A 25,261-nucleotide genomic window follows, 5' to 3' on the forward strand; every position below is an offset into this window, starting at 1 on the left:
TAGTGGCAGAGGGTAATGTGTCCTTATTCCCCGTGTCCTTATTCCCATGTGCACTTTTATTATTGGCTGGACATGTGTAGAGAGGATGAAACAGGAAAGAAAGCTGAATGTTATTCATTCATTTCCTATCCTTATTTCAGAGATAATTTTTGCATTCGATAGAGTAGCAGGAACTTAAGAGGTTGTGGGTGGGGGCGGAGAAGAGGTGACACTATGGGGACTGAAGTCAGGTTAACTGGGTTTCAGATCCTAGCTATCCTCCACCTACTAGTTCTGTGACCTTGGGAGAGTTACTTAAGTTCTCTGAGCTTTAGTTTTCTTATCTGTAAACTGGGGATGATAATAGAACTTCTCCCCTAGGATGATAGAACTTCTTCCCTAGGATGACTGTAAATTGGAAATTGATTATGTTTATAAACATTTACCCCAGTTGTCAGGTGTTTAAAAAGAAAAAAAAAATAAAGCAAAAATAAGGCCAAAGAAAAAACAAAAACAGAAGTAAGATGAGAGGCAAAAATAAGCCTCAAGTTGGGAGAAGGGGGGTGGGGTTATGGACATTGAGGGGGGGTGTGTGTGCTTTGGTGAGTGCTGTGGGGTGTGTGGACCTGGCGATTCACGGACCTGTACCCCTGGGGATAAAAATATATGTTTATAAAAAATTAAAAATTAAAAAAAAAGCCTCAAAGTGCATACTATAGTGACCATAAGTGAGCCAGAAGTTTAGTTCTTAGATATTTGTCATTTAATGCACTAGTTGTTTATATCTTTTTCTTCCTTTCAGCCAGGTTGTACATTTTGGTGGGGCAAGGACTGTCTTTAAATCCTTTGAATTTCCCATGGAACTCAGCCCAAGGTAGGTACTTGGTAAATACATGCTGATTGTGAAAGCATATATTTATTTGAAAACATGAAAGTGCTCTTAAAAAGAAAAACTGCTGGGGGCACCTGGGTGCCATAGTCAGTTAAGAGGTCGACTCCTGAGGTGGTGGTACTGGGTTTGTGAGATGGAGCCCAGCGTCGGAGTCCATGCTCAGCACTAAATCGGCTCCAGAGTCTCTGTCACTCTCCTGCTGCTCTCTCTCTCTCTCTCAAATAAATGAAATAAATAAAAAAAAAGCAAATGAAAAATTGCTCATTTACAAATCAGGTAATCTCAATTAAAAAAAAGTCTCTGTAGGATTTTTAAGTAGAATTTAGTAAACTTATGTTTAAAGTCATCTGGAAGAGAAAATTTATGAGATCAGCCAACTTTTTTTTCTTTTTCAAAGATACAATAGGGAGGATCCTGATTTACCAGATACCAAAAAATAACTACATTTTTTAAAAAAAGATTTTTATTTATTTATTTGGTGGGGTGGGGAGATGGAGAAAAAGAGAGAGAGAGAGAACAAGTAGGGGGAGCGGCAGAGAGAGAAGCAGGCTCTCCACTGAGCAGGGAGCCCAATGTGGGGCTCAATCCCAGGACCCTGAGACTATGACCTGAGCTGAAGGCAGATGCTTAAGCAACTGAGCCACCCAGGCACCTCCAAAAAATACTAGAGATTTGGTAGCTAAAACTTTGTAGTATTGGTGTATAAATGGACAGATAGACATGTAGAACAGAAAAGTAAAATCTACAAATAGTGGTAATTCTGTGTGGTAACATGTGGTTAAGATAACATTTCAATGTAGGGAAGTGAACAGATTATTCAGGATATAGTGTTGGGACAACTGGCTATCCCTTTAGCAAGATAATTAGAAAAAAATCCTATGTCATGGCATATATAAAGATAAAGATAATTTAGCTTAAATGTGACAGGCAAACCCTAAAAGTGACAGAAGACAGTATGTTTGTAATTTTAGGGTGACATGGTCATTATAAGCAAGACAAAATCCTAGAAGTCAGAGAAGTGACAAATTTGACTGCATCACAGTTTAATACTTTGTAAACCACATGATACTATAAACAAAGTAAAAAGGTAAGTGATAGATTAGAAGAAAACAGTAATAGTATGTGTAACAAAAGGTTAATAGCCAGAATATACAAATATTTTCTGTAAATCCATAGGAAGACAATCCAGATGGGCAGATGAGAATCAGTTCTTCAAAGAATAATTAATACAAATGGCCAATAAACATACTAAAAATATTCAACTTTAGATAGACTATAATTACTAACTAGGTGGTAGTTAGGGAAATGGATGTTGAAACAACAGGACATGTTTTTGCCCATCATATTTGGTAAAAATGAAAAGAGTGATAATCTTATGTGTTGGTGATGTGTGGGGAATCAGGGATGCTCATAGAATGATGCTGGGAATATAAACTAGCACAGCTCTTCAGATAATGTTTTGGTACACTATATTAAAAATGTGCATATCATTTGTCCCAGCAAGTCCTTTTTTAGATATCTGTGTTTGAGGAATTGTCACTCTGTATACACGGTGACATTTACAAGTTGTTTACTGCAGCGTGATTTATAATAGGGAAAATGAGAAAGAATCTTGTGGCTGAGACTGTGTGAAAGGAAGACTTAGAGGCACCAAAGTATTAAGAAGAGAAAAATCACTTGAGAAAAGAAAAATCGCTTACTTGCAAAATTCTGCAAGGGAGTCCAAATTCAGAACTGGCTTGCTGATTGAAAAATACAACAGGTATTTAAAGTAAAAACCCACAGGATTAAAGGTTATAGTTATATTGTTCATGGTGGAAAATCAGATGTGATTATCATAAGAATATTGCAGACTTCAGGGAAAATTTTTGTTTTGTTAAGGAGTTAGTAATTTACACAAACAGGATTAAGGTTTCTTCTATTTTAGGAAGTAGAACCAGATGTAACCCCCCCACTTTTTTTTTTTTTTTTTTTTTTTTTTTTGCTTGTTTGTTTATTTCAGGGTCAGGGCGTGAAGTGCTTCTTTCTCTTTTTCCTGACTATGGAAGATGTGTGTGCTTACTCATTGGCAGGGCAAGATTTCAGTTTTGTTCTCTCACTGTTGGCTGCTACCCAATATTTATTATCCATTTTTGGTACAAATCTTAAGTTTTCTTTGAGACAGCGATACACTCATGTAAAAGACCACAGTTTTTCAGCTTCCCTTGCAGCTAGGTATGGCCATATAACTAAGTTCTGGCCAATGAGTTAGAACTGAAAGTACTATATGAAACTTCTGGAAGGCTGCATAAAGAGAGCTGGGTAGGCCCATGAGGCAGCCTTAGGGAAAAAAAGCCACGTGTTAGAGTGTTAGAGCTGAAAAAGGGAGTGTGGAATCTGAGGACCATGGAGTCCACATTACGAACAATGAATTGTCTGCCTCTGGGCTTCTTTCACACAAGAGAAACAAAGTGTTTTGTGTTCATGACACTCTCATTTGGGTTTTTCGTGACATGGATCCAAACATAATCCTAACTGATGCACATCTGAATGTCTTATTAGGAGGATGATTTAAAAATCTGGGCACATCTGTATTATGGAATATTGTCTAGCAGCTACAGAGGAGATCAACCCATCTACTGTTCTTTAAGTAATGTTTACCAAAAAAGACTCCCTTTCCTAATTTTCTGAGGTCTACCTATCTGTTCAAGGGTTCCCCCAAACATAGCCTTCTTTAAGAAACACTCCCCAACTATCCCAGAAAAAAATTGCTCTCTTGTCTTCATTTCTCTAACACTTCTTGCTTCTATTATCCTTTGGCATTTAGCCTGTATAGACTTATATTATTAGTTGTCTTTTTTAATGCAAATATAACATCCTGGATTCCTGGTTAGGTCAGAGCCCTCTTAGGGCAGATATATTTAATTCATCCATTCAGTCAACAATGAAGATTCTCTTTTGCTTTAGCTCCTGCTCTAACAGAAGCACTGTTCTTGATGCCCAAGTAAATATAAAATTAATAAGAAGTGACCTGTCTCCAGAGAGTTTACTGTTCTAATGAAAGTATAGGGCATGTATGCATCCATGAGACTAGGAGAACATATATTTTGTAAGAGAAGTTTAGCAAATATGATGTAGGTTTATAGGAAAGAGATTGCATTTCATTGGGGCAGGACTGATAAGATACTCTATCATCTCTTATTTATTTATCATCTCTTATTTATTATTTATTTCCTCATTTGTTCCTATTTTCTAAATTGTTTTATTTCTTCATCCACTTTCTTTAGGCAGCTATTAACATGCAAATGATGAGAGGATTAGAAACCAGAGAGGAAGAAGAACAGTACAAACGGCTCTACTTGGCTATAAAAAGGGAACAGGAAAGGAATTTGGGGGAAATCAGGCTACAAAAGTAAGATGCCAGTGATTGCACTCTAAATTTAAATAATTTATCCTAGGAAAATTAAGGCTATATCCATGCAGGACTTGTGCATGATTGTTCATAGCAATTTTATTTGTCTTAGCCCCAAACCAGAAGCTACTCAAATGTCCTTCAGTGGATGAATTGTTAAACTGTGGCACATCCATACTATGGACTACTACTTACCAATAAAAATAAAGAATTCCATTTATGTAACATTCGTGAAATAATTACAGAGATGAAGAATAGTAGTAGCAGGGATAGAGATGGGGGGAATGAGTAAAGCAATAAAGGGGGAACAGAAGGAGTTTTGGGTGATGGTACAGTTGAGTATTTTGGTTATGGTGGTGATTACCCATGGCCATCCTTATGATAAAACTGCCCACAGCTATCCAAGTAAGCCTGACTGCTTGTGTGCGAGCACATGCATACACACATGCATGGACAAGTGTCTACATAACTAGTGAGAGCTGGTTGTGGTGTTGTATGAGAACTGTGTTTAAGTTGTTGATGTTCGAAAGGTTGGGGGAAGGGTACATGGGAATTCCTGGACATTTCTTTGCAACCTACTGCTTCTCCAATTATTTCAAAATAAGTGGTTAAAAAGAGGGAGATTAATTTTTTAACAGGTAGGGGAGAGCCAGAAGAGAATAGTAAATCTTAGATAAGGAGTTTGTACCTAATTTTGTACCCAGTGGGTAGCTACTGAAGAATTTTGAAGAAGTAATTGACAAGTTGAGAGCTGTGATTTAGGATAATTCTGTAGCAGGTAGGATGTAAGATGAACTGGATGAGGAGGAAACATACAGAAAGGAGGCCAACTAGGAGGCTGAGGTCCAAGCTGTGTTTCTTTAATTTTTTTTTTTTTCCCAGATTGTAGGGCTGTGCAAGAGCAGTGGTTATATGGAGGAAAATATAAATCCAGGGAAATTACTCATGCAAAGATGTTTACTAAGCACCTGTTTTATTCTAGGCAGATAGGGTATCTGCTTTTAAGCAGCTCACAGAGTGTGGATTAAGATAAATAAGTCAAAAAATACAAAAGATTAATATCAGATAGTGCAAAATTCCATGAAGAAAATGAAACTGGGTTTCAGGTAGAGAGTGATTTGGGAGGAAGGTTCTTTTGCTAATGTAGCCAAGGGAGGAATCCCCGTAGAGAAGGGAGTCTGGGTGAGACCTTGAGGATCAGAAGGAATCAGCTGTGTGAAAGTCTGAGAGAAGAGTCCTAGACCACTTGGAGAGGTAAGTGTAAAGGCCCTGAAACGACCAGCAGGTTTCAGGGCTCAGTGTCTGAATGGTGGTATCTGCCTTAAACTGGAAGAGTTAAGTGCAGCAGGGTTAGGCAGTAGATTTGGGCTGGGTTGGGCAGTGGAAGAGGTGGTAAATTTAATTTGGATAGATTGGCCAAGATATCCTGGAGGAGATGGAATTAGAGCCTGGGTTGCAAGGCTGAGGGAAGATGTTTGTGGGTAGAGATGAAAGAACGATTGGAAGGGAACCGTTGAAGATACAAGAATGGTAGGCTGACGGACATAACAAGAAGGGGTGATCACTTGTGAGCACCAGTGCTGGCACTGGCGTTTAGTGAAAAAGAGCAGAAGGGCATGAGGTGGGGAAGAAGATAGATACAGAGAGATTTTCATGCTAGAAAAAGAGAACTGGATAAAGTCTTGGGCTGAAGGACTTTAACAGTCTTAAAACAAGTTTTAGACAGCACTTTTCCTCATCTTTTGTGAGAAAAATTGGGCATTGTAAGTAACAGGGTCTCAGAACTATGGGTTGTTTTTGATGATGGTAGCAATAGGTGCTGTCAGCGTGATGAGGAAGAGAAGTTAACTGAAGATTTGAAATTGGGCTGGAAGTAAGATCCAAAGAATTGAATTTAGTTGAGCTTCTCTGGCTGATCAGTGTTTCTGTTCAGCTGGCCATATGTATTCATTTGTATACAATTGTGCCTACACTAGTAATGCATACCTGACATTTTCTTAGTGCTTACTGTGGGCAAGCCATTGCTAGGTAGTGTAGGTCCTTCATCCATTTAATGTGTATAACAATTCCCATTGTGCAGATGAGAGTATTAAGTCTTAGGCTTATTACATTTTTAAATTTATACATAGCTGATAAGTAGCTGATAGGAGCTCACATGCAGATTTGTCTCACTCCAAAGACCTCCCTACTGCTATTCACGTTAGCATTTTCATGGCTTTCCATGGAAGCTTCCTGAGGGCTGGGGCCTGGTTCATCTAATTTAGTTTGTGTGGGACCCACACAGAGTTATATTAATTAAACTCTTAATAAGCACTTCTTGATGTTGCTGCTGCTAGAGAAGCATGTTAGGTTTTATGTTAGTTTCCTGTGGCTGTTATAGCAAATCACCACACACTGGGTGGCTTAAAACTACAGAAATGTATTCTCTCACAGCTCTGGAAGCCAGAAGTCTGAAATCAAGGTGTCATTAGGGCTGCACTCCCTTAGGAGGCTCTAGGAAAGAGTATTTTCTTGCCACTTCCAGCTTCTGGTGGCTGTTGGCATTGTCTGTGGTGGCATCACTCCAGTATCTGCTTCTGTCTTCACATGGACTCTCTTCTGTCTCTGATAAGGACACTTATTATTGGATCTTGGGGTCACCCTGATAATTCAGGATGATCTCATCTTAAGATCCTTAATTACGTCTGCAAATAAGGTGACATTCACAGGTTATAGGGGTTAGGACTTGGACATACCATTTTAGGGTCACCATTCAATCCTCTAGAAGTCTGATAGTAAAAATGACTGTAACTACAAGCAGCTGTTGAGGAGTCTGTGACACTTTCTTCCTCTTTCCAATCCACAGTCTGATAGAGCAGTTTGCAGTTTGACCTCTCAGCATACAAATATTGAGCTTTTATAGTTTTCAGGGGACTAAGGAGTATATGAAGGTGTTCTTCAAAGGTCTGACCTTCTAATTTTCAATGGGGAATCATATTTTAGGACTCTCAGGAAGTACCTGTGCTGATTTCCGCAGGTACAGTTAGTTGCTTAGTTCTCTTACCTCTTCTGGCATTTTATTCATATCTCTGTTATTGCATTTATCAAGGTTTATTATAAACTCATTTACAGGGGCGCCTGGGTGGCTCAGTGGGTTAAAGCCTCTGCCTTCAGCTCAGGTCATGATCTCAGGGTCCTGGGATCCAGCCCCACATCGGGCTCTCTGCTCACAGGAGCCTGCTTCCCTCTCTCTGCCTGCCTCTCTGCCCACTTCTGGTCTCTGTCTGTCAAATAAATAAAATCTTTAAAAAAAAAAACTCATTTACATGTTTATCTCCATTATTGAACCATGAACTCTAGAAGGCATGCACTGTATCTTGTTTATCTCTGCTCATCTAATTTGAACATGGATAGTAGGCCATAAGGACCTCCTAACAAGACCGTGACTTAATCATCACTGCGTTATTAGCCTCTTGTCCTGTTTCTCTGGTGCATACAACAAAGCTCTCAGGTATGCTGAACTGATTAAAACTAAAACAAATACTGAAATCTGGGAGTATAAAGAGTTGTAAGATTTGATTGCTTCTTAAAAACAATACTGAAAGCAGCCTGGAAGGAGCTAATTTACTTAATTTGCCACAGAAATTCCCGAAAATAATCACCTAAATCATTTTGCTTTATATTTGGTGATGATTGACTTAAGAGTCAGCCTAACTGTAGCAAAAAAACCAAGTATCTTAAAATCAGATAAACCTGGGGTAACGTCCTGTCTTGCTTCTTACTGTGTATGTGATCTTGAGCAAATCACTTAGTGCCTCTGAACCTTTCATCCTCCATGGCCTGTATGTAATCCATTGCCTGTCTCCAATAGGTACTATGGTGATTAAATCAGGTTGTTAGAAATACTTTAAGTGCCACTCTTCCCTTCAATATTTAGAGAGTAACTAGAAAACATATTGCGAATATTACATATTGAAATACAAACCAGTAATCAGATAAACTTCCAAGATTTGCTGTGAGAATGCTGTTGATAATAAAGGAGAATAATACTCTCTTGTATGGTGTCTTGTGCTGGTGATGATCTAGTTCAGTCTGTATTTCCCAGCCTTGATATAGCAGTGAATTAGTAAATGATATACCTTCTTTACCATAGCTCCTAAGAGCAAGGGAAATAGGAGATAAATTAAAAGAAGAACTAGTTACAACTGTCATACCCAAGGAGAGGAAAATGGGCTTGGGTATGGAGTGGTAAATATTATCTTGTAGGTTCATGAGCCCACAGTTGGGAAACACTGTTCTAGTGGGAATCTAAATATTTGACTTCCATGGTGGTTGTATTATTTATTATAAGACTTAGTGGAACCTATTGCTTAGAGTGGGATACCCCTCCCAGAACGAGCTGGGAAAATCTCCAGGATGCCAGCCAGGGCACTAAGGAGAGTTTCCAGGGACTTAGGCCACTGCCACTCCCTCTCTTCCTGGAAAAGAATGCAAAGTGCAGCTTCCATCCCTAGATCCAGGCCATATGCTCCATTAAGCATTTTAGGCACCTTGCCTAGTTGTTATTTTAATAAACCTGGTTGTGCTCCTCAATTTCCCTTAGAAGGCCCACTGGGCAGGCTAGCATTGGTAGAACCTCGAGTTTCCCCTCTGACTGACCCAGGAGTTGTTTGATGAAAGTTCTGCCCATAGTATTAGTGCTGGCTTAGGAAGCTTGGCTTTCTTGCCATTGTAATGGGTGTTGCAACTCCTGGTCTCTGTGGATCAGGCCAACAACAGCAGAGTAGAGTTGATGTGGATTTTGAGGGCGTTATGTGGAGATGACATTTCAGGAAAGAATAATTGATTTAAAGCTATTGCTTTTCTCTTAAAGGCAGGGGGCATGGCAGGACAGAAAGACAGAAATAATAAGCAGTATTTGCCCTAAGAAAATCTGTCTTCACCTTTTTAATGTACCACTGTCCAAATTTGTATTTTTTATATGCTTCACTGAATCTATTTCCAGTGTGTTTGAGTAGAATTTAAATAATTTATAAATGAAGAATTAAAATAAATCTCATCAGGTCTTGGGTAGAACCTCAGGGGTTGTTCACCTTCTGATTTCTCTAGAGAAATAACATCTTCAGAATCCCGTTGATTTTTTTGAACGGTTTATTTTATACTATAGTGTTCTTAACAGTGTCTGGGAAAAGGTTACAAGGAAGATTTACATTTGGAAGATCAGGATAATTTTCAGATGCATCTGAAGGAAACAACGCCCCCCACCCCTCTGTTGCCTCACCCATGCGTCACTAGGAGAAAGAGCAGTATCGGAAAAAAAAATTGCTGCTGCCTGTGACCACTATACCCACAGAAAAGGAGTGGGAGAGAAAATACCCATGTGATGGACCAAATCGTTCCACCCCCTGCCTTGAGTTGCCTTTTCTAGGAGCCAACTTTCCCCCTTGGGTCCTTGGGAGATGCTTAATTTTAATTGACTCAGAGGAGTTCTACTTGTGTTTGAAAACCACAAGGAAATGGGAAGTTAAGTTAAAGAGTTCCACTCCCCCCTTCCCTGTCCCCCAGCACATGCAGATACACAAAGACAAAACCAAGGTACTCAACAGCCTTAAAACAGAATCTTGGGCTGGCAGTTTTGTGATAGACTGTACTTCCTCCAGCAGGCTCCTCAGAAGTTAGGTGAACCCTATCCACCCAGAATGGAATTGTATTGCAAACTCTGCTCTGTGGGCAACTCACTGGGGATGTTCCTCTAAATAGGATTTTTTTCCTCCTCATAAATGGTTTCCAAATAAAAGTAGCACACTAGTGCAGAGGACAGAGTATGCAGAAGCAGATTTCATTGCTGTGAAAAGCTTTTGCTTTTGTGAGGGGATCGGACCTAAATGTTTCTCCCCAGTTTTCCTGTCACTGGGTTCCATTTTTCATTTGCTTCCCTCCACGTCTTTGTGTTTCACAGCCCATGGAATCTTGGCTTCAGAGAAATAAATGGACCCAAGAGAGAGTTATATTTTAAGGAACAGAATGATGATAGCTCACATTTTAGATTAATAATAAAATCCAAATGTAATTGGCCAGATCCTCCCAGTAGAGAGTGTTTGTAACCCGTCATCTGGCCATTATGAGAGTTTGGCACTTCTGTGGCACAGGAGAGGCCACCCTCATACAGCCAAGGGGACCTCCTTAGGACCCTGCAGCCAAGAGAACATTAAATGCTGGGAAGGTTCTGTGAGCAGAGAGGGCAGGCAAGGGCTGTGAAGGTGGAAGGGGAATTGAAGAGTCGTTTGCAGACTTATGTAAATTGTGGAACAACAGAGGGAATATCTCTCTTGCCTTTAAAAAAAAATGCCCTTACAACCCTAGACCTCTCTAGCTACTGCCCTCCCTCACTCTTCTTTTTCATAGCCAAGATTCTGAAGAATGTGTCCTTACTGGTTCCATTCCTTTAACTCCCATTTACTCCCTGATCTACTTCTGTTGGGTTTATCTCTCCTCCCCTTCATATACCGCTATCATCCAGATTACAGATGACTTCGTTGTTGAAAAGAAAAATAATCCAACAGAAGCTTTTCAGTTTTATTTAACCTCTCACCATTGTTTGACATGCTTTAATTTCTGTGACACTATTCTCTTATTTTTTAATCTTCTTCCTCTGGTTGTTATTTCTTAGTCTAAGAAGTCCTGCTGTCCATTCCACAGGGATCTTTCCAGACTCTCCTCTCCTTCTCTGACTTCTCTCTCTAGGGAATCCCAAGCATTTTTGTAGCTACATCATTCATATGTCAATAATTCTTAAGTTCATGTTATAAGTCCAGTCTATTTCCTGAGCTCCAGACCCCATAATCCTTTTTTGTTGGGATGCCCTAAACTTACTAACCACCTAAACTAACTAACTAACCACCCAAGCTTGTTTCTCTTCTGGTGTAACCTTTTTTTGGTAAATGTCATGATATTCAGAGACATTCATGCCAGAAAACTTGGTATCCCTCTGTTACTGGTTTCGTAATTGATATCCCAGCTTCTAGTACTATCCCACTGAGGTCTCTTCACACAACAGCCAGATTTGATTTGAAAGAATAATTCAGATCGTATCAGTCCTTGCTTAGAAGTTTCCAATAGCTTTCCATCACAAGCAGAATAAAATCCAAACTACTTACCTTGGCCCTGCCTGATCTGGACCCTGCCTTCCTCTTTACCCTCTCTCTCACCACTAGCCCCTTTATTGGCTCTGCTCCAATGACTTTGGCTTTCTTTTCATCCCTCACCCACTTCGGGACCTATTGCTGTTTTATTGCCTGGAATATTCCAACTCCAGATCTTTGCATTACTGGCTCCTTTTTCTGTGGTTGGTTCAAATGTAACTGTCACAGATAGGTCTCTCCTGACCATCCTAGTGAATTCAGCATTCTCCCTGCTCATCTTGATTCCTGTTTTATGTTATACATCAGGATTTTCACTATATGAAATTATCTTGTTTATGTTTTCATTGTTACTTTTTCTAGAATGTAAGCTCTATGGAAGTGGCAACTTTATCACTATATCCCTGTTACCTCAAGGAATACCTGGAACATAAGAGATAGCCAATTTTTTTTTTTTTTGTAATGAAAAGAGAAAAAGGCTGAACAATATCTTTGGATCCTGAGTTCAGCCAGACCGCTTATATTTCCCTTAATTACAATACAGCTGCACATTCTGCTTCCTTTGCCTCTCTTCTTTCCTTCGTTTTTGGCTCAACTCCTGCTTACCCTTTAGTACTTTGTCATCCTCTCTGGGAAGTTCTTGTTGATCTTATGAGTTTACAGTTAGACATCCAGAAGACTCCATTAGCACCCTATACACATCCTCATCATAGCACATATGCTATTACCATGAAATTTTGTCAATGTAATTGTCTCCCCCACTAGACTAGCTTATGGCAGGGATGGTATTCATATGCCCAGCTCAGTGGGAATCTACAAAAATATACTTGAGAAATTCTACTCAAAGAGTTCTTTAAAAAAAATACTCGGTAAATCCTAGAATACTTCAGTAATTATCTCTCAAGTTTTTTCATATGCCAAGTTTTGGTCTTTAGACATTGAGTTTTTTAAAATATAGGAGTATGTAAACTTACTTATAGATATATAAGTAAGATAAGGTTATAGATAAGGTTCATATCCCTACTACTATTTTTTCTTTTTCTTTTTTTTTTTTTAAGATTTTATTTGTTTATTTGAGAGAGAGAGCATGAGTGGGGGTGAAGTGGGGGGAGCAGGTGAAGGGCAGAGGTAGAGAGAGAAGCAGTCTAGCAAGCAGGGAGCCTGTCACGGGGTTCCAACCCAGGGCCCCGAGATCATGACCTGAGCTAAAGGCAGACATTTAACTGACTGAGCCCCCCCTGCACTGAAGTTTTCTATAATAAGAGTAATAACATTAAAAATGATACCTACAGTCTATTGTCCATTATATGCCATGCATCTCTTACATACACTGTCTTAACTACAAGTAACTTTTAAAGGTGTAGATATTATTAATTTTATTTTCTGTACATGGAAGCTGAGAGACTGAAATGTAATAAGCTGTTCAAGCTTATAAGACTAGTAAATGAAAACTATGATATGCTTTTTGCTTTTTTCTGTTTTTTTTTTTTTTTTTTTTTTACTATTGGAGATAAACTGAGGGTTGCTGCAAGGGAGGTGGGTGTGGGGGTGGGCTAATTGGGTGAAGGACATTAAGGAGGGCAGGTGATATGATGAGCACTGGGTGTTATATGCAGCTGATGAATTATTGAACATTACATCCGAAACTACTGATATACTACTATATGTTGGCTAACTAAATTTAAATAATAATAATAACAACAACAACAACAACAAAATACTGTGATTTGAATCCAGGTCTCTGATTTCTTAGCCCAAGTTCTTTCTGCTACACCATGCTGCCCCCTATGGGACAAGCTCATATTTCAGAGCTGTTTATTAAAAATATTAATTATTATTGTAAAGCTTACAGAATTAGAGTTCTTAAAAGCTATAGAATCAAGGAAGATGCTTTGAATGCCATTAATTTAACTGACTAGAAAACAGTACTAGTCTCAACATGTCCTTGGCAAGAGGACGATACTGCCTTTGAGCAGTATGCTTTCTCTCTGTTTATAAGCCAGAGGTCCTTTGTAGAACTCTGTGTTAACTGAACCATGTTTTTGTTCTTATCATTTCCATGTAAACTCAAACTGAATCCCCAAGTGTAGATGTGATGTGCTGGGCATCTCCATAGCTTGTCTGTAAGCTGTCTCCCTGTTTTGTTCATGATGAGGCCAACTTAGTTATTTAGCCTCAGGGTCAGGATGCTGGTTTATCCAATGTTTCTTGCTTTCCCAGTTTTCATCCCAGGACACTGGTGCTATGTTGCATGAGAAGTTTGCCCTGAATTCTTACCCAGGCTAGGATCTACACTCTGTCTCTTTCCTGACACTCTCTGTTTACTAGAGGCTGGGCCGGTTCTCCTTCCTTACTTGGTTTTGGTCAGATTCCCTTGGCTGACTTGGCCTTCACTTGGTACTGCATCAGTCCCCATTCTGCATTTCTGAAGCCCCATCATTGCTCTGTGTCCTTTTGTATCTTGGAAACTTAGGCTGGGACTGGACTAAAGCTTCTCCAATCCTACATGGAGTTGATTTCTGCCTTAGTTGATACTGCCTTAGTTTCCTGTCCCTCTGCTGCTCTGATTTTATTCCCTGGATGCTTTTAGACTCTCACCATTATGCAGCATTTCCTCCTGTTTGCTGGGACCACGGCCTCAGCATAAAAGAGCCTCAGCAGTGGAGACAGGACCAAGAATCTGGTGACTGAAATACAGATCTTTAGATCTTATTGCTTACCGGTCACTGCCTTTCTTCTGTGCATCTCTGGGGATGGGGATGGGGATGGAAGACAGTCTATATGTGATGATGTAGAGTTGATCTTCTTGAGGTTTTGCTCCTCTGAAGGGTCTAGCAGCTTCGTGATGGGCAAGCCATAGACTGGTTGTTTGTATCTTGCATACTGTAGAGCATCCATGATCCATCTCATTTCACGCCAAACTTCATCTATTTGCTTTGGAATGAAATGATAAAAAATTTTGTTTATCAAACAGGTATTAAAAATGGGTAAGTTTCCCTGAGAGTCCAAGATGACACATCTTTCACAGTATTGGTTTTGAGTAAAAAATTTTACCATAGGCTTGCTAAGCCAGAAAATACCTCTTCTTATAATCTCTTGTGCTTGCATATGTTTTTACCTGAGAGGGTATATCATGTAGTGCAAATAGTGGAAGACCTGAATTCCAGTTGGTACCCCCCCCAACTTTTAGCTCTGTAATAATCTTTGGCAAGCCTCTTTGAGCCCCAGTCTGTGAATGTGGACAAAGCCCTCCCTTTTTATACCTCACAGGACTGCTGTGGTGACTGGGAGAAATGATGAATTTGACAGTGCTTTGTAAAGCTTCAGGGTACATTTCTCACACATACGGAGTGTTACTAATTTTCGGCATAAGATAAAATATTCCTCATTAGGATATTGGGAGGAACAGATATGATAAAGTCTAAATATCAGAATACTTGAAGAAAGAAATGTAACTTCAGTTCAAAATGTGAACTAGAAAAGCAAAGCATTACTAGAATATTTTGCTAAGCAGAGATTCTTGGACCTATTTAATAGAAAATAGATAACTTTATATATTAAAATTATTACTTTCTTACATAGAAAATAAGTGCTTCTAAAGTACAAAGTAGCTTAATAGCTTATTCCTAAGTAATTAAAATAACCTTACATTTTTTGGGTACCTCATTCTATATTGTTATCATTTTGGTTTCTGGGTTACCAAAGTGATTTTAATAATATTTTCATTAAAAAGTACAGTAGTCATTTCTCTGAAGTCTATTAGTGTAAAAGTCACTCATATGTTTGTGTCTACCTCTGTGGATGACAGTTAGTCTCCCAGATCTTAATAGATACTGGCCATAAACTTGCTGGTTTTTCTGACTCTCCAAGGAGGGGCTGTTAGTTACATTATATTTTTTTTCCACGGGACCCTGGATCTTATTATAGGCTTTGCATCTGATTTCACTGGGTGTCTCTGGCAACCCGTTAACTTTTTTGGGACCATTTACTCAACTGTAAAAAGAGGAGGTTGGGCTAGGTAATGTCTAAGGTCCATTTCAGTTCTGATACTTTATGATTTATTTTTGAAGAATATTTGGTAAGTTGGTGGCACTCAGCTTCCAGGTAAAAGGTGTCCATTGTATGAATACTGCAAAGTTATGGTCTGATTATAGAAGTTTTAAAGATAAAGGACTTCCCAGTGTTCTATTTTGTTTTCAAAATATCTTCTTAGGGCCTTAATCTGTACTTAAATAGTGGTCTTTAAAGAATATTCACAAACCTGGTATTCCTAAAAAACAGAGTAAAGTCTGAAACTATGACAGTCTGCCATGTTCAGAGTGAATATTCATGGCTGGTAATGAAAGCATCTGATTGAATTTTAGCCTTTTTTAGGCAGTGAGTTGGGCGGGGTGTTCAGCAGTGGGCAGGTTTTGAGGATGCGCTGAGTACTGGAGAGGGAGAGGTAAGAAGTTCAGGGGGTAAAGCGAGAGTGCGAATCCCAGAGGAGACTCAGGCAAATTTTCTTGATGGGACTGTTGCACTTTCAGCTGGCTTTTACTGGTCCTACTTCATGTAGCACTTCTGTCTCACAGTTATTTTAAAGGCACTACATGACTGTGGACAGCTTTTTAGGGTGCTTTCCAAGGATAGGGACTGTGCTTTTCTTTCTTTTGTTCTTGCCTATGCCAAGAGTAGATACTGAATAATGATTGTTCAGTGAACAAACAAATGAATGGATGGATGGTTACCTAATTCTTTAGATCTCTACCCTCCAACAGAGTTATTATGCGTATTAGTGGGAGTAGCTGATTGCACTGTATAAATGATACATTGTTATTAAGTTTTCTTTTTTTTTTTTAAAGATTTTATTTATTTATTTGACAGAGAGAAATCACAAGTAGATGGAGAGGCAGGCAGAGAGAGAGAGAGGGAAGCAGGCTCCCTGCCGAGCAGAGAGCCCGATGTGGGACTCGATCCCAGGACTCTGAGATCATGACCTGAGCCGAAGGCAGCGGCTTAACCCACTGAGCCACCCAGGCGCCCTTGTTATTAAGTTTTCAGTTGTTACAATGAAAGTCATGATTATTGTGTGAGGCTGAGTGTGGCCTCCCCAAATATGTCCATGTCCTAATCGCTGGAACTTGTGAATATTTAAAAAAAATTTTTTTTATTTATTTGGTTATTTGAGAGAGAGTGAGAGCAAGAGAGCTCACAGAGGGAGAAGGAGAAGTAGACTTGTCACCGAGCAGGGAGAACCCAAGATAGGGTTTGATCCCAGGACCCTGAGATCATGACCAGAGCCGCAGGTAGACGTTTAACTGACTGAGCCACCTGGATGCCCTGGAACTTGTGAATATTACTGTATATGATAAAAGAGTAAATATTACCTTGCCTGGCAAAAGATGTGATTAAGTTAAGGATTTTGAGAAGGAAGTTTATCTTGGATTATTTGGGTGCACCCTAATTCAATAACAAATGTCTCATAAAGACGTTCTTATAAGATAGGCAGAGGGAGACTGGCAAACAGGAGAGAAGGAGGCAATGTGACCACAGAGGCAAAGATCGAAGTGATGTGGCCACAAGTCAAGGAATGGCAACAGCCACCAGAAACTGGCAGAAGCAGAGAGCATATTTTCCCTTGGAGCCTCCAGAGGGAGTATGGCCTGACCAATACTTGATTTCAGATTGTCAGTCCCCAGAGCTGTGAAAGAATACATTTCTTGTTGTTTTAAGTCACCCAGTTTGTGGTAATCGGTTTCAGCAGCCCTATGAAACTAATACAATTGTTAATAATAATCTACTTGTTCTCTTTGAGTAAGATTATTTCAGCATTACTGCTGAGGATGGGTAGGGAGATTTAGTATACATTTTAAAATTATGTGTATAAACAATTTATATCTTATTTTTTCTCAGTGATGAAGTGAAGAAGTATTAGCTGATATAAGTTTAAAATATTTGTACAGGGAGACCTCTGGGCTGAGTTTAACAGACTTAGCTAAGTAGCCCTAAAAGAAGTACAATTTTCACCCATTTTACCTTATACTGTTGATCTAAAAATAACTGACAACATAATCCCCCTGATTTTAAGGTCCAAATTCAGCTTCTAAAGACTTGCTGACACGTTTTTAAAAAAGAAAAGACCATGAACTCCGTAGGTCTGTTGGTTAAGAGTTCTGCATCCATTTCTCACCCTGCCTTTTAAAATTTTTGGTTTTCATCCCATAAATTACACCCTTTCTCTGTACTCAGGCAAGATAATATTTTTATTAAAATGTAAAGGTGATTGGTTTTCTCACAGCACAGTTACAAGGTGCTTGAGGGGATGATAGATTGGCTATATTTAATGAGCTGTGTTTCTATTACAGCTTAGGAGCATTTGAAGCATTACAGTATATAAATTATGGCCTAATTGCCCTTTAGGCTTTAGCAGCTCAAAATATGCCAAGCTCCAAGTCTCCACACTTTGACATTTCTGCTGTGTGTGCTGTCTATAAAACCTATATACCTTATCTATGATTTTCTTCACCTCCCCTGGTCCAGGCCCTCCCCTTTTCTGGCTGCACTCCTTGGCTTCTTTTCCTCGCTGTATTTACATAGACTCCCTTGCTCTTTACAATGTTTGGTTTGTGTAGTGACTTCAACACTGTCTTAGATCTGGAATCATACAAATGCTCTCACGGCTGGCGGTTGCCTCTGCAGGTTATGGTGTGTGGCGGGCTGAGCTGTGAATGCCAATGGGTGAGTGGCTCCAGCTGGTTTTCATTCTGAGTGAGAGAGGGATTGAGAAGCCCAACATAGATAAGGGGAGAAATGATATTGCATTATCTCTAGTCAGTGAAATTATCCATGTTGGATAGAGCAAAGCAATCCATTGAAGGCTGTGAGTACAGGGAGATGGTCAGGGTTTACCCAGGTAAGAAGTAATTTTTTTGAACCCTTTGGGAATTGGCTTTTATCCAAGTCTATGTGTACCTGGCTGGCTGGAAGGAGAGTATGTAAAGGGGACTCTCAAGTTACCTGCTTTGGGAACTTTGAGGAATTGCTGGCCTGGCTTGCCTTTATCCATCCCACTTAATGGTGTGATGAAAGGGAAGAGAGAAAAAGGCAGTGGAGCCCTAGAGTAGGTGAAAAAGAAGGGGCCACAGAGTAAGAGTGGAGCCAGGAACCCCTGAGGGGTCTGAGACTGAGAAAGACTGAAGAAAGTCCACTTTCTCATTGGATGACCATACTGGATTCAGGGGAAGGCTCAAGTGGAATAAAGCAGAAACAGAACCTAAGGCATGGTTAGAGAGTGCTTCTCTAAATGTATTTATGGATGTTAAAGACATCATGAAATATTAGAACCAACCAGTTCTTCAAAGTCATCTTGTCCAGCCCTTTCATTTTATATATGAGAAAATCAGAGCCCTGGAGATCAAATGAAACGTCCATTACTCCAAGGTCTATCAGTAGAACTCAGGACTAAAAATGTATGCTAATTGATTTCTGGTCATTGTTCTTTTTCTGATGCTCCACTGCCCATTATATTGGATAGAAAAGGTAAGCCAGTCTTTCTTATTCTCTTGCCTTATTCTTCCCTTTCCCACCCCTTCCTCATATTAATGTTCCACTTTTACTGTAAATGAAATAAATGCCATAAATGTCTGGTTTTTTAAAATACCATATTTTCAGGTCAAGAGAGCAAGTTATTTCTTAAGAGGTTTATTTCTTTAGTCTGAGAGGTCATTTAAGGTATCTCATTTATGGAGTTGGATAAGTAGGATAAGATTTGTCTGCTCACCACTTTGCAAGTATATTATAATACCTTCTTTCTGAGACTAAGTAAATTCCAAATCTTGTATACCCATATTTCAGAGCATTTTTCCTCCTTATTAATAACCGAATAAATGAATATAAATTACTTCATATTTACTGTGTGCAGGTAGTGTGCTCAGTGCTTTATTGTTGTTGAATTCACAGTAACACTATGAGTTAGTAGTACACTTACCTTCCCTATTTTACAGATTAGGAGGTTGGGATTCATTTTATTTTATTTTATTTTATTTTTAAGATTTTATTGATTTGTTAGAGGGAGAGAGAGAGCATGTACACAAGCAGGGGGAGCAGCAGGCAGAGGGAGAAGTAGGCTCCCTACTGAACAAGGAACGCAGTGTAGGATTCCATCCCAGGATGCTGAGATCATGACCTGAGCAGGTTCTTAACCAACTGAGCTGCCCAGATGTACCAGGAAGTTGGGGTTTAGAGAAATTTATTTGCTCAAAGCTCAAAGCATTTCTTGCCTAGATGATTGTGATAGCTTCATATTTGATTTCACTGCTTTTGGTCTTCTCTTTAAATCCAGGAATGGTATGCAAATTGTCTACGAACATAGCCAATGAGAATGAGTGCTTACTATAAACAACCAGTATGGCTATACCACTGAAAAGGACTATCTGCCAGCTTGAATCTATGCTAAATAGCTATGAGACGCTGTAACTTACTTTCTTTAAGACTTTGGCCAAGTCCCTGTTGTCTACAGAATAAAGTACAAATTTCTTACTGTAGCCTTTAATAAAGCCCTTGTGGACTGAGCTCATTGCTACTTTCATTCATGCCTGCTTTCTTACTACCTTCACTCAATTTATGCCCCAACCAACTTTGACTACTCATCATTCCCCAAATACTGTTTTCCTGCTCTTTCTGCCTTATCTGTTTATACTTTTTCTTTGAATGCCCCCAGTCTGTTTCTCCCTACTGTATAGTCTAATTTATCCCTCTAGGCCAAGCTTGGATATCAGTTACATCCTCTGTGGCAACTTTTCTTACACCCACAAATATTAATAAAGTGTTACTTCTTTGTGTTGACACAATTTTTTTTAGTACTCTTTTGGCACCTATCTCATTTTATAAATAGTATTTATACACATTTCTTGTCTATCCTACTGGGTTTAAAGCTCTTTATGGTCAGGCACTGTATCTAATTCAACTTTGTATCTTTCTTGAAGTGCCTGACATCTGGGTATTCAACAAATATTTACCAAATTGAACTGACTGTATATCCTAGGTATCTATCATAGGCTATTGCTGATATACTCATTTTGGGAGTTGGGTAATATTAGGCAGAAAGATCATAAGATTTGTCCAAGGGACTTAATGGGCAATTTTAGATGAGTTCCAGATTGTCTTGATGACTAGTCAGTGCCCCTGTCACAAGAACTTGAGGTGTCATCTTAAGGCTTTTCTAGACAAGACCATAGATAGGGAATACATTTTCCAGCCCCTGTAGCCACACATTAGAGTGTCAGTCAGCTCTGCCAGAAAGGGGTCTAAAGCACGAGGTCCAACTGGATTTGGGTTAATATAACTCTGGGATATTGAGTTAATTGATAAAATTTTTCTTTCTGTTAGAATTATCAATGGGCTACTGGGTAATAATGATAATCTGATTACTAGTTCTTCTAGCAGTGATTTTTCTCTCCATATGGGAAGCCACTACTACCTACCATAGTAACGGATGCAGGTCTTAGTAATGCTGTGATTTATATGTAGCTTTTTCTTAAGCCTTTGTTTAAAAACTCACTTCTTCCTGAACTCCAAATTTTAACCAAATCAAGAGGCTACTTGCATGCTGTGGTCTTTAAATAAACCCAGATTGCTATCCTTTTTTATGCTTGTTTCTCATCCCCTCCACTCTACCCCTTCTTCCTTCATTCTGCCTCAGAAGAAACAAACTATTACCTGCATGAAATCTAAAACTTGCTGGTGTCTTTGTTTGGCAGCTGCAACCTCGCTGTCTGAGATCGCTTCCCTCAGGGACTGTTGGGTATTCAGAGAATCCAGCTCCACCACAGCAGAAAGGCGGCAATACAGACTAATAAATTTCTCCCTGTAGCTGCAAAAATGAACTGGAAAATGGACAAGCAAAATAAAACATGTTAAGATCTGGTATCAAAATAGAGAAATTCATACCTCAGAGAAAACAAGTTGAATGAAAACGTGATTTATTAATCCTATCAGTGGAAAATATTAAGCCATAAATAAATTATAAATGTGCTCTTTAGGGGCCAGTTGTCTGGCTTCAGTCAGACAGTATTCCCTTTTAAGGTTTACCAAGTCCTGGTAAAGGTATGGGGAAGTGGGCTTGGCTCAAGCTGCAGTTTATGTTCTGTTCCTAAAGTTAAGGCCACATACACACACACATACACATACACACACACACACACTCTCTGAGATAATAAGTTTGCTTATCACTTTAAAGAAGAAAAAAGCCAAGTAGCAATCTGAAACCTAATTTTGATTTCCATGTCTGATTTCCACTGTGTATCTTACATGCTTCTTTTCAAAGCCAGAAATCCCAGAAGATACAAAACACACTTTTCTTGGGATGTCTTTTGTCTGGCTGGAAAACTTCCTTTAGGACCTGGCAGGATGGGTTTTGATTCTTGTCCCTGTCCTTGTCCCTGGAAGGATGATGGAGCTGATACCTCAACAGACCATTTTTGTCTTTGGCAGACTTGGCCTTCATCTTTCAAAAGATAATGGGCCAGCGGCCAGAGGGAACAGTCTAATAACCTTCATCTCCATCACGGAGGAGGGAGAGAGGAGTGTGGGACTCAGGCTCATGTGGGTACCCTGAGATGGATCAGATTTTCTGTACTTCTCTCTGATCACATACTAAAACAACAGATTGCAGTGGGATGAGGAAAGCATCCTGAATCAGACTAGTGTAGTACCAGTCTCTTCCTGGCCATTGCTGAATTTTCAGACTCACTTTCTAGGAACCTCATTTACTCTATGTGTCTAACTGTGTCACTGTGTTTCATGCTTTGGAAACAGTCTATTAGAACTCCACAAATCTGTGGAAACATTTTTATTCTGGCTTCTTTAGTGAGGAATTCTAGGAAGAATATCTAATTACTGCCTTCGGGTGTCTTTGCTTTTGATTCCTGAGACCCAGAAGTGGCCATTTAGGAAAATGAAAATCACAGTGCCTTGTAGTGGGGCATCTTGTTATCTCTACACCTCAGTGAGAAAGCCCAACTTCTCTGCCTCCTGAGAGATTTCTAGGCACCCTCCAAGTCCCATCTTACCACTGCCTACTTCCTTGCTTGGTTTTCTCCTAAGAAGAATCTCTGGTGTGGGTACAGGTAACCTGCCCTGTTTGTGTTTCCATATGGAAGTGGAAGAGAAGAATGGGGTGAGTGCTTCTGTGGTTCATCCTTATTTAAGCTGTGCACCATTACTTCAAGGTGTTTCTCAGTTCTAGAATTGATTTTTCTCTGTGGTGTCAAGTCCATCCTTCCCACTTCCTCTACTCTAGCACTTCTTTGCCTGACACACCGAAGAACTGATTTCATATGGCCTTTCAGTAAACAACAAACTATTGAGCTCTTCCTAAACCATCTGCTTTGCATGCTATTTCCCTGCTTAAAAACCTCCATTGAGCTCTTTCTTGACTTCAGGACAAAGTCAAACCTTTTACCACCAGAAGGAAAGTGTCTTGTGATCTAGAATTTGAATAAATCTTCAATCAAATCCTCCATCATGCAACTACCCTTCACCCTCCACTCAAATTAATTCTAAGCATTGGTCAGGCTGAACTTACTACAAGTCCTGTTACACTTCCATGCTTTTACACGTGCCTTTTTTCTTGTCCTCAAACACCTGTCTCTACCAGTATCTTTAGGTCACACCAGTGTCTTCAGGTCAGCTTCTTCTTCTGATCCTTGAAAATTGAGCTTAAGTGCCTTCTCAGTAAATCTTCACTGACACCTCTTTCTCTATAGGCAGAGGTAGTTTCTCTCTCTTTTGTGCTCCTAGAGCACTTGTTTCTAAATGTATCAAGACAGTTACCCACTATATTAGAATTATGTGTTCACTTGACTGCCTTGGTATTAGGCTGTGATTTCTCTGTGGGTAAGAACCATGTCTCCTATTTTTATTTCCTCAAAACCTGAAACATAGCTTTTCAGTTAATGTTCATTGACCAAATGAACAAAAAAATGCATGGCCTGGTCTGAAGAGGGCAGACCCTTCCTCCAAAGTCTCCTCTTTCCCTCCATCCTCTTTTCTCTCTGTGCTCTTGATTTTCCTGTTTTGAAAAGTGTATTTCAGGTCTATGATATTTACTGGCAGCTATACAGGAAAGAGTCACCATTATTTTGTAGCTTACTCTTGACCCTTGTAACTCCCTGAATGTGTCTTTATGCCTTTCAAGGAGGGATTATATCCTGTTAGCACTTATGAAGATAGGGAGATTAGGAAAAGGCACTAAAGAATTTCTTTAAAAGAAACACTATCATTCCCATATGAATTCTAAAACGCCAGGGTGTCCACAACTTTCTCTTGTTGTGTCTCCTTGTGGCAGGAACCTTGGATTGGTGGGTGGTCTCACAGCGCCCACCCCCCCCCACCCCTTGCCACTCACCACAGCTAGCTATAAGGACCTTTCAACTACAGCACTTCACTTTCCCGTGCTAGTGGTTTTTATGCAGAGCTTTAATGTTACTTTAACAAATGCTACTTTAACATAGTCTTTTGTGGTTTAGCAATGATACATTTGGTAGCCATCACAGAGGAGGGAAGGATAGACTGGAAGCTTCTAATTTTTTTTTTTTTTCTAATGTGAATCACATGCATTTAACAGACAAAATGATACAAGGGTACAACAGTGCATTATCTGGACCACATGATTTGTTAGTAATTTACACACTAAGGCTAATTTTCTGTGGTGTTTTTTCTCTCTATTTTTTCTATATGAGATAGTGACAGACTAAAATGCATTTGACACCAACACAAGAAGTTGGATTAAGTGTAGAGAAGAGTAGAAGGTATTTGGGTTTAGGTATCAGACAGAACTGGGAGTTTGAATCAGATCTGACAGTTACTACCTGTGTGGCATTGGGCATGTAACCTCTGGGAGCTTCAATTTTCCCACATCTAAGATGGATAGTAATGTCTATTTAGAATTAAATCATATCGTATATATACAGTGCACAGAACAGCATGTGGCACCTATCAGAAACAAAATAAAAATTTTTTTCACACCCTTACCCTGACCTCTCAGAAAGAATGAGGCATTCAGAGTTAGAAAATTGGAACAGGGTTGAGATTAAAAAATTCTTCCTAAGATCTTAACTTAATAAAATCCTAATCAGTCAGGGTCATGGAGCCTAGTTTGGAAGCTAAAAATATCAATAAGATTACCTCCTGTGGTCAGTTTAGTTCCAGGATTCTTTGCCAGTGTGTCAGAAAGAACCTGGGCACAAGATGCCCCTCTAAAGATTCCTGGGAGTGAATGAGTTGACAGTTGGAATTCAGGAGTGGTATCCTAAATCATGAAAAATGGGCCTTAGGAACGAGGGTTGAGACTGTGCCATTTCTTGTAAGCTTGTGGCCTGGATTCCATTAGGCTCAGTGCCTGGATATCCCACAGGCACCTCAAAACTCATCATTTGTCAAACTGAACTCATCATCTCTCCCCTCCCCCAAACCTGTTCCTCTCCTCATCTTTCCTATTTTGGTAGATGGCAACATTATCCATCTCAGCACCCTGTTCAGACTCTCTGGCTCCTCCATTTTGCTCTTCAGCCACATTAAATCAATCACAAAGTCCTATTGATTTTAACTCCTCAATTCCTCTTGCCTCTGCTTTCTCTTCTACACCCCTACTGTGGCAGTCTTGGTTCCGGTTCTTATCACTACCACCTGGACCACTCTCTCAACTGTCTCATTGCCTCTAGTCTCAGCTTTCCCTGCTTTGGCTCTCCTGCAGTCCATCTTTAGAGCTGCTAAAATCCAAGATGACCATATTATTCCTTTTAAACAAATCTTTTCATGACTCCCCATTGCCTACATGATAAAGTCTAGCCTCTTTAGGATGGTATATATAGCCTTTGTGATTCTGACTTTTTAATTTTT

The 25,261-nt window shown here is 39.5% G+C and overlaps 1 protein-coding gene across 1 annotated transcript in view; it reads right to left on the reverse strand.

The window, feature by feature from the left end:
• Positions 1–25,261, reverse strand: part of ANKFN1 (ankyrin repeat and fibronectin type III domain containing 1) — a 137,122-nt gene that overhangs the window by 1,069 nt on the left and 110,792 nt on the right. Inside the window, exons 15-16 of the mRNA XM_044248626.1 lie at positions 21,080–21,246; positions 14,101–14,314 (exon numbers count right to left, since the gene is read on the reverse strand). Coding sequence (XP_044104561.1) covers positions 14,101–14,314; positions 21,080–21,246 — 381 coding nt within the window. The remainder of the gene's footprint in view (positions 1–14,100; positions 14,315–21,079; positions 21,247–25,261) is intronic.

The sequence above is a fragment of the Neovison vison genome, chromosome 5 (genome assembly GCF_020171115.1).
Source record: "Neovison vison isolate M4711 chromosome 5, ASM_NN_V1, whole genome shotgun sequence".
In the NCBI taxonomy this organism is placed as follows: Eukaryota; Metazoa; Chordata; class Mammalia; order Carnivora; family Mustelidae; genus Neogale; species Neogale vison.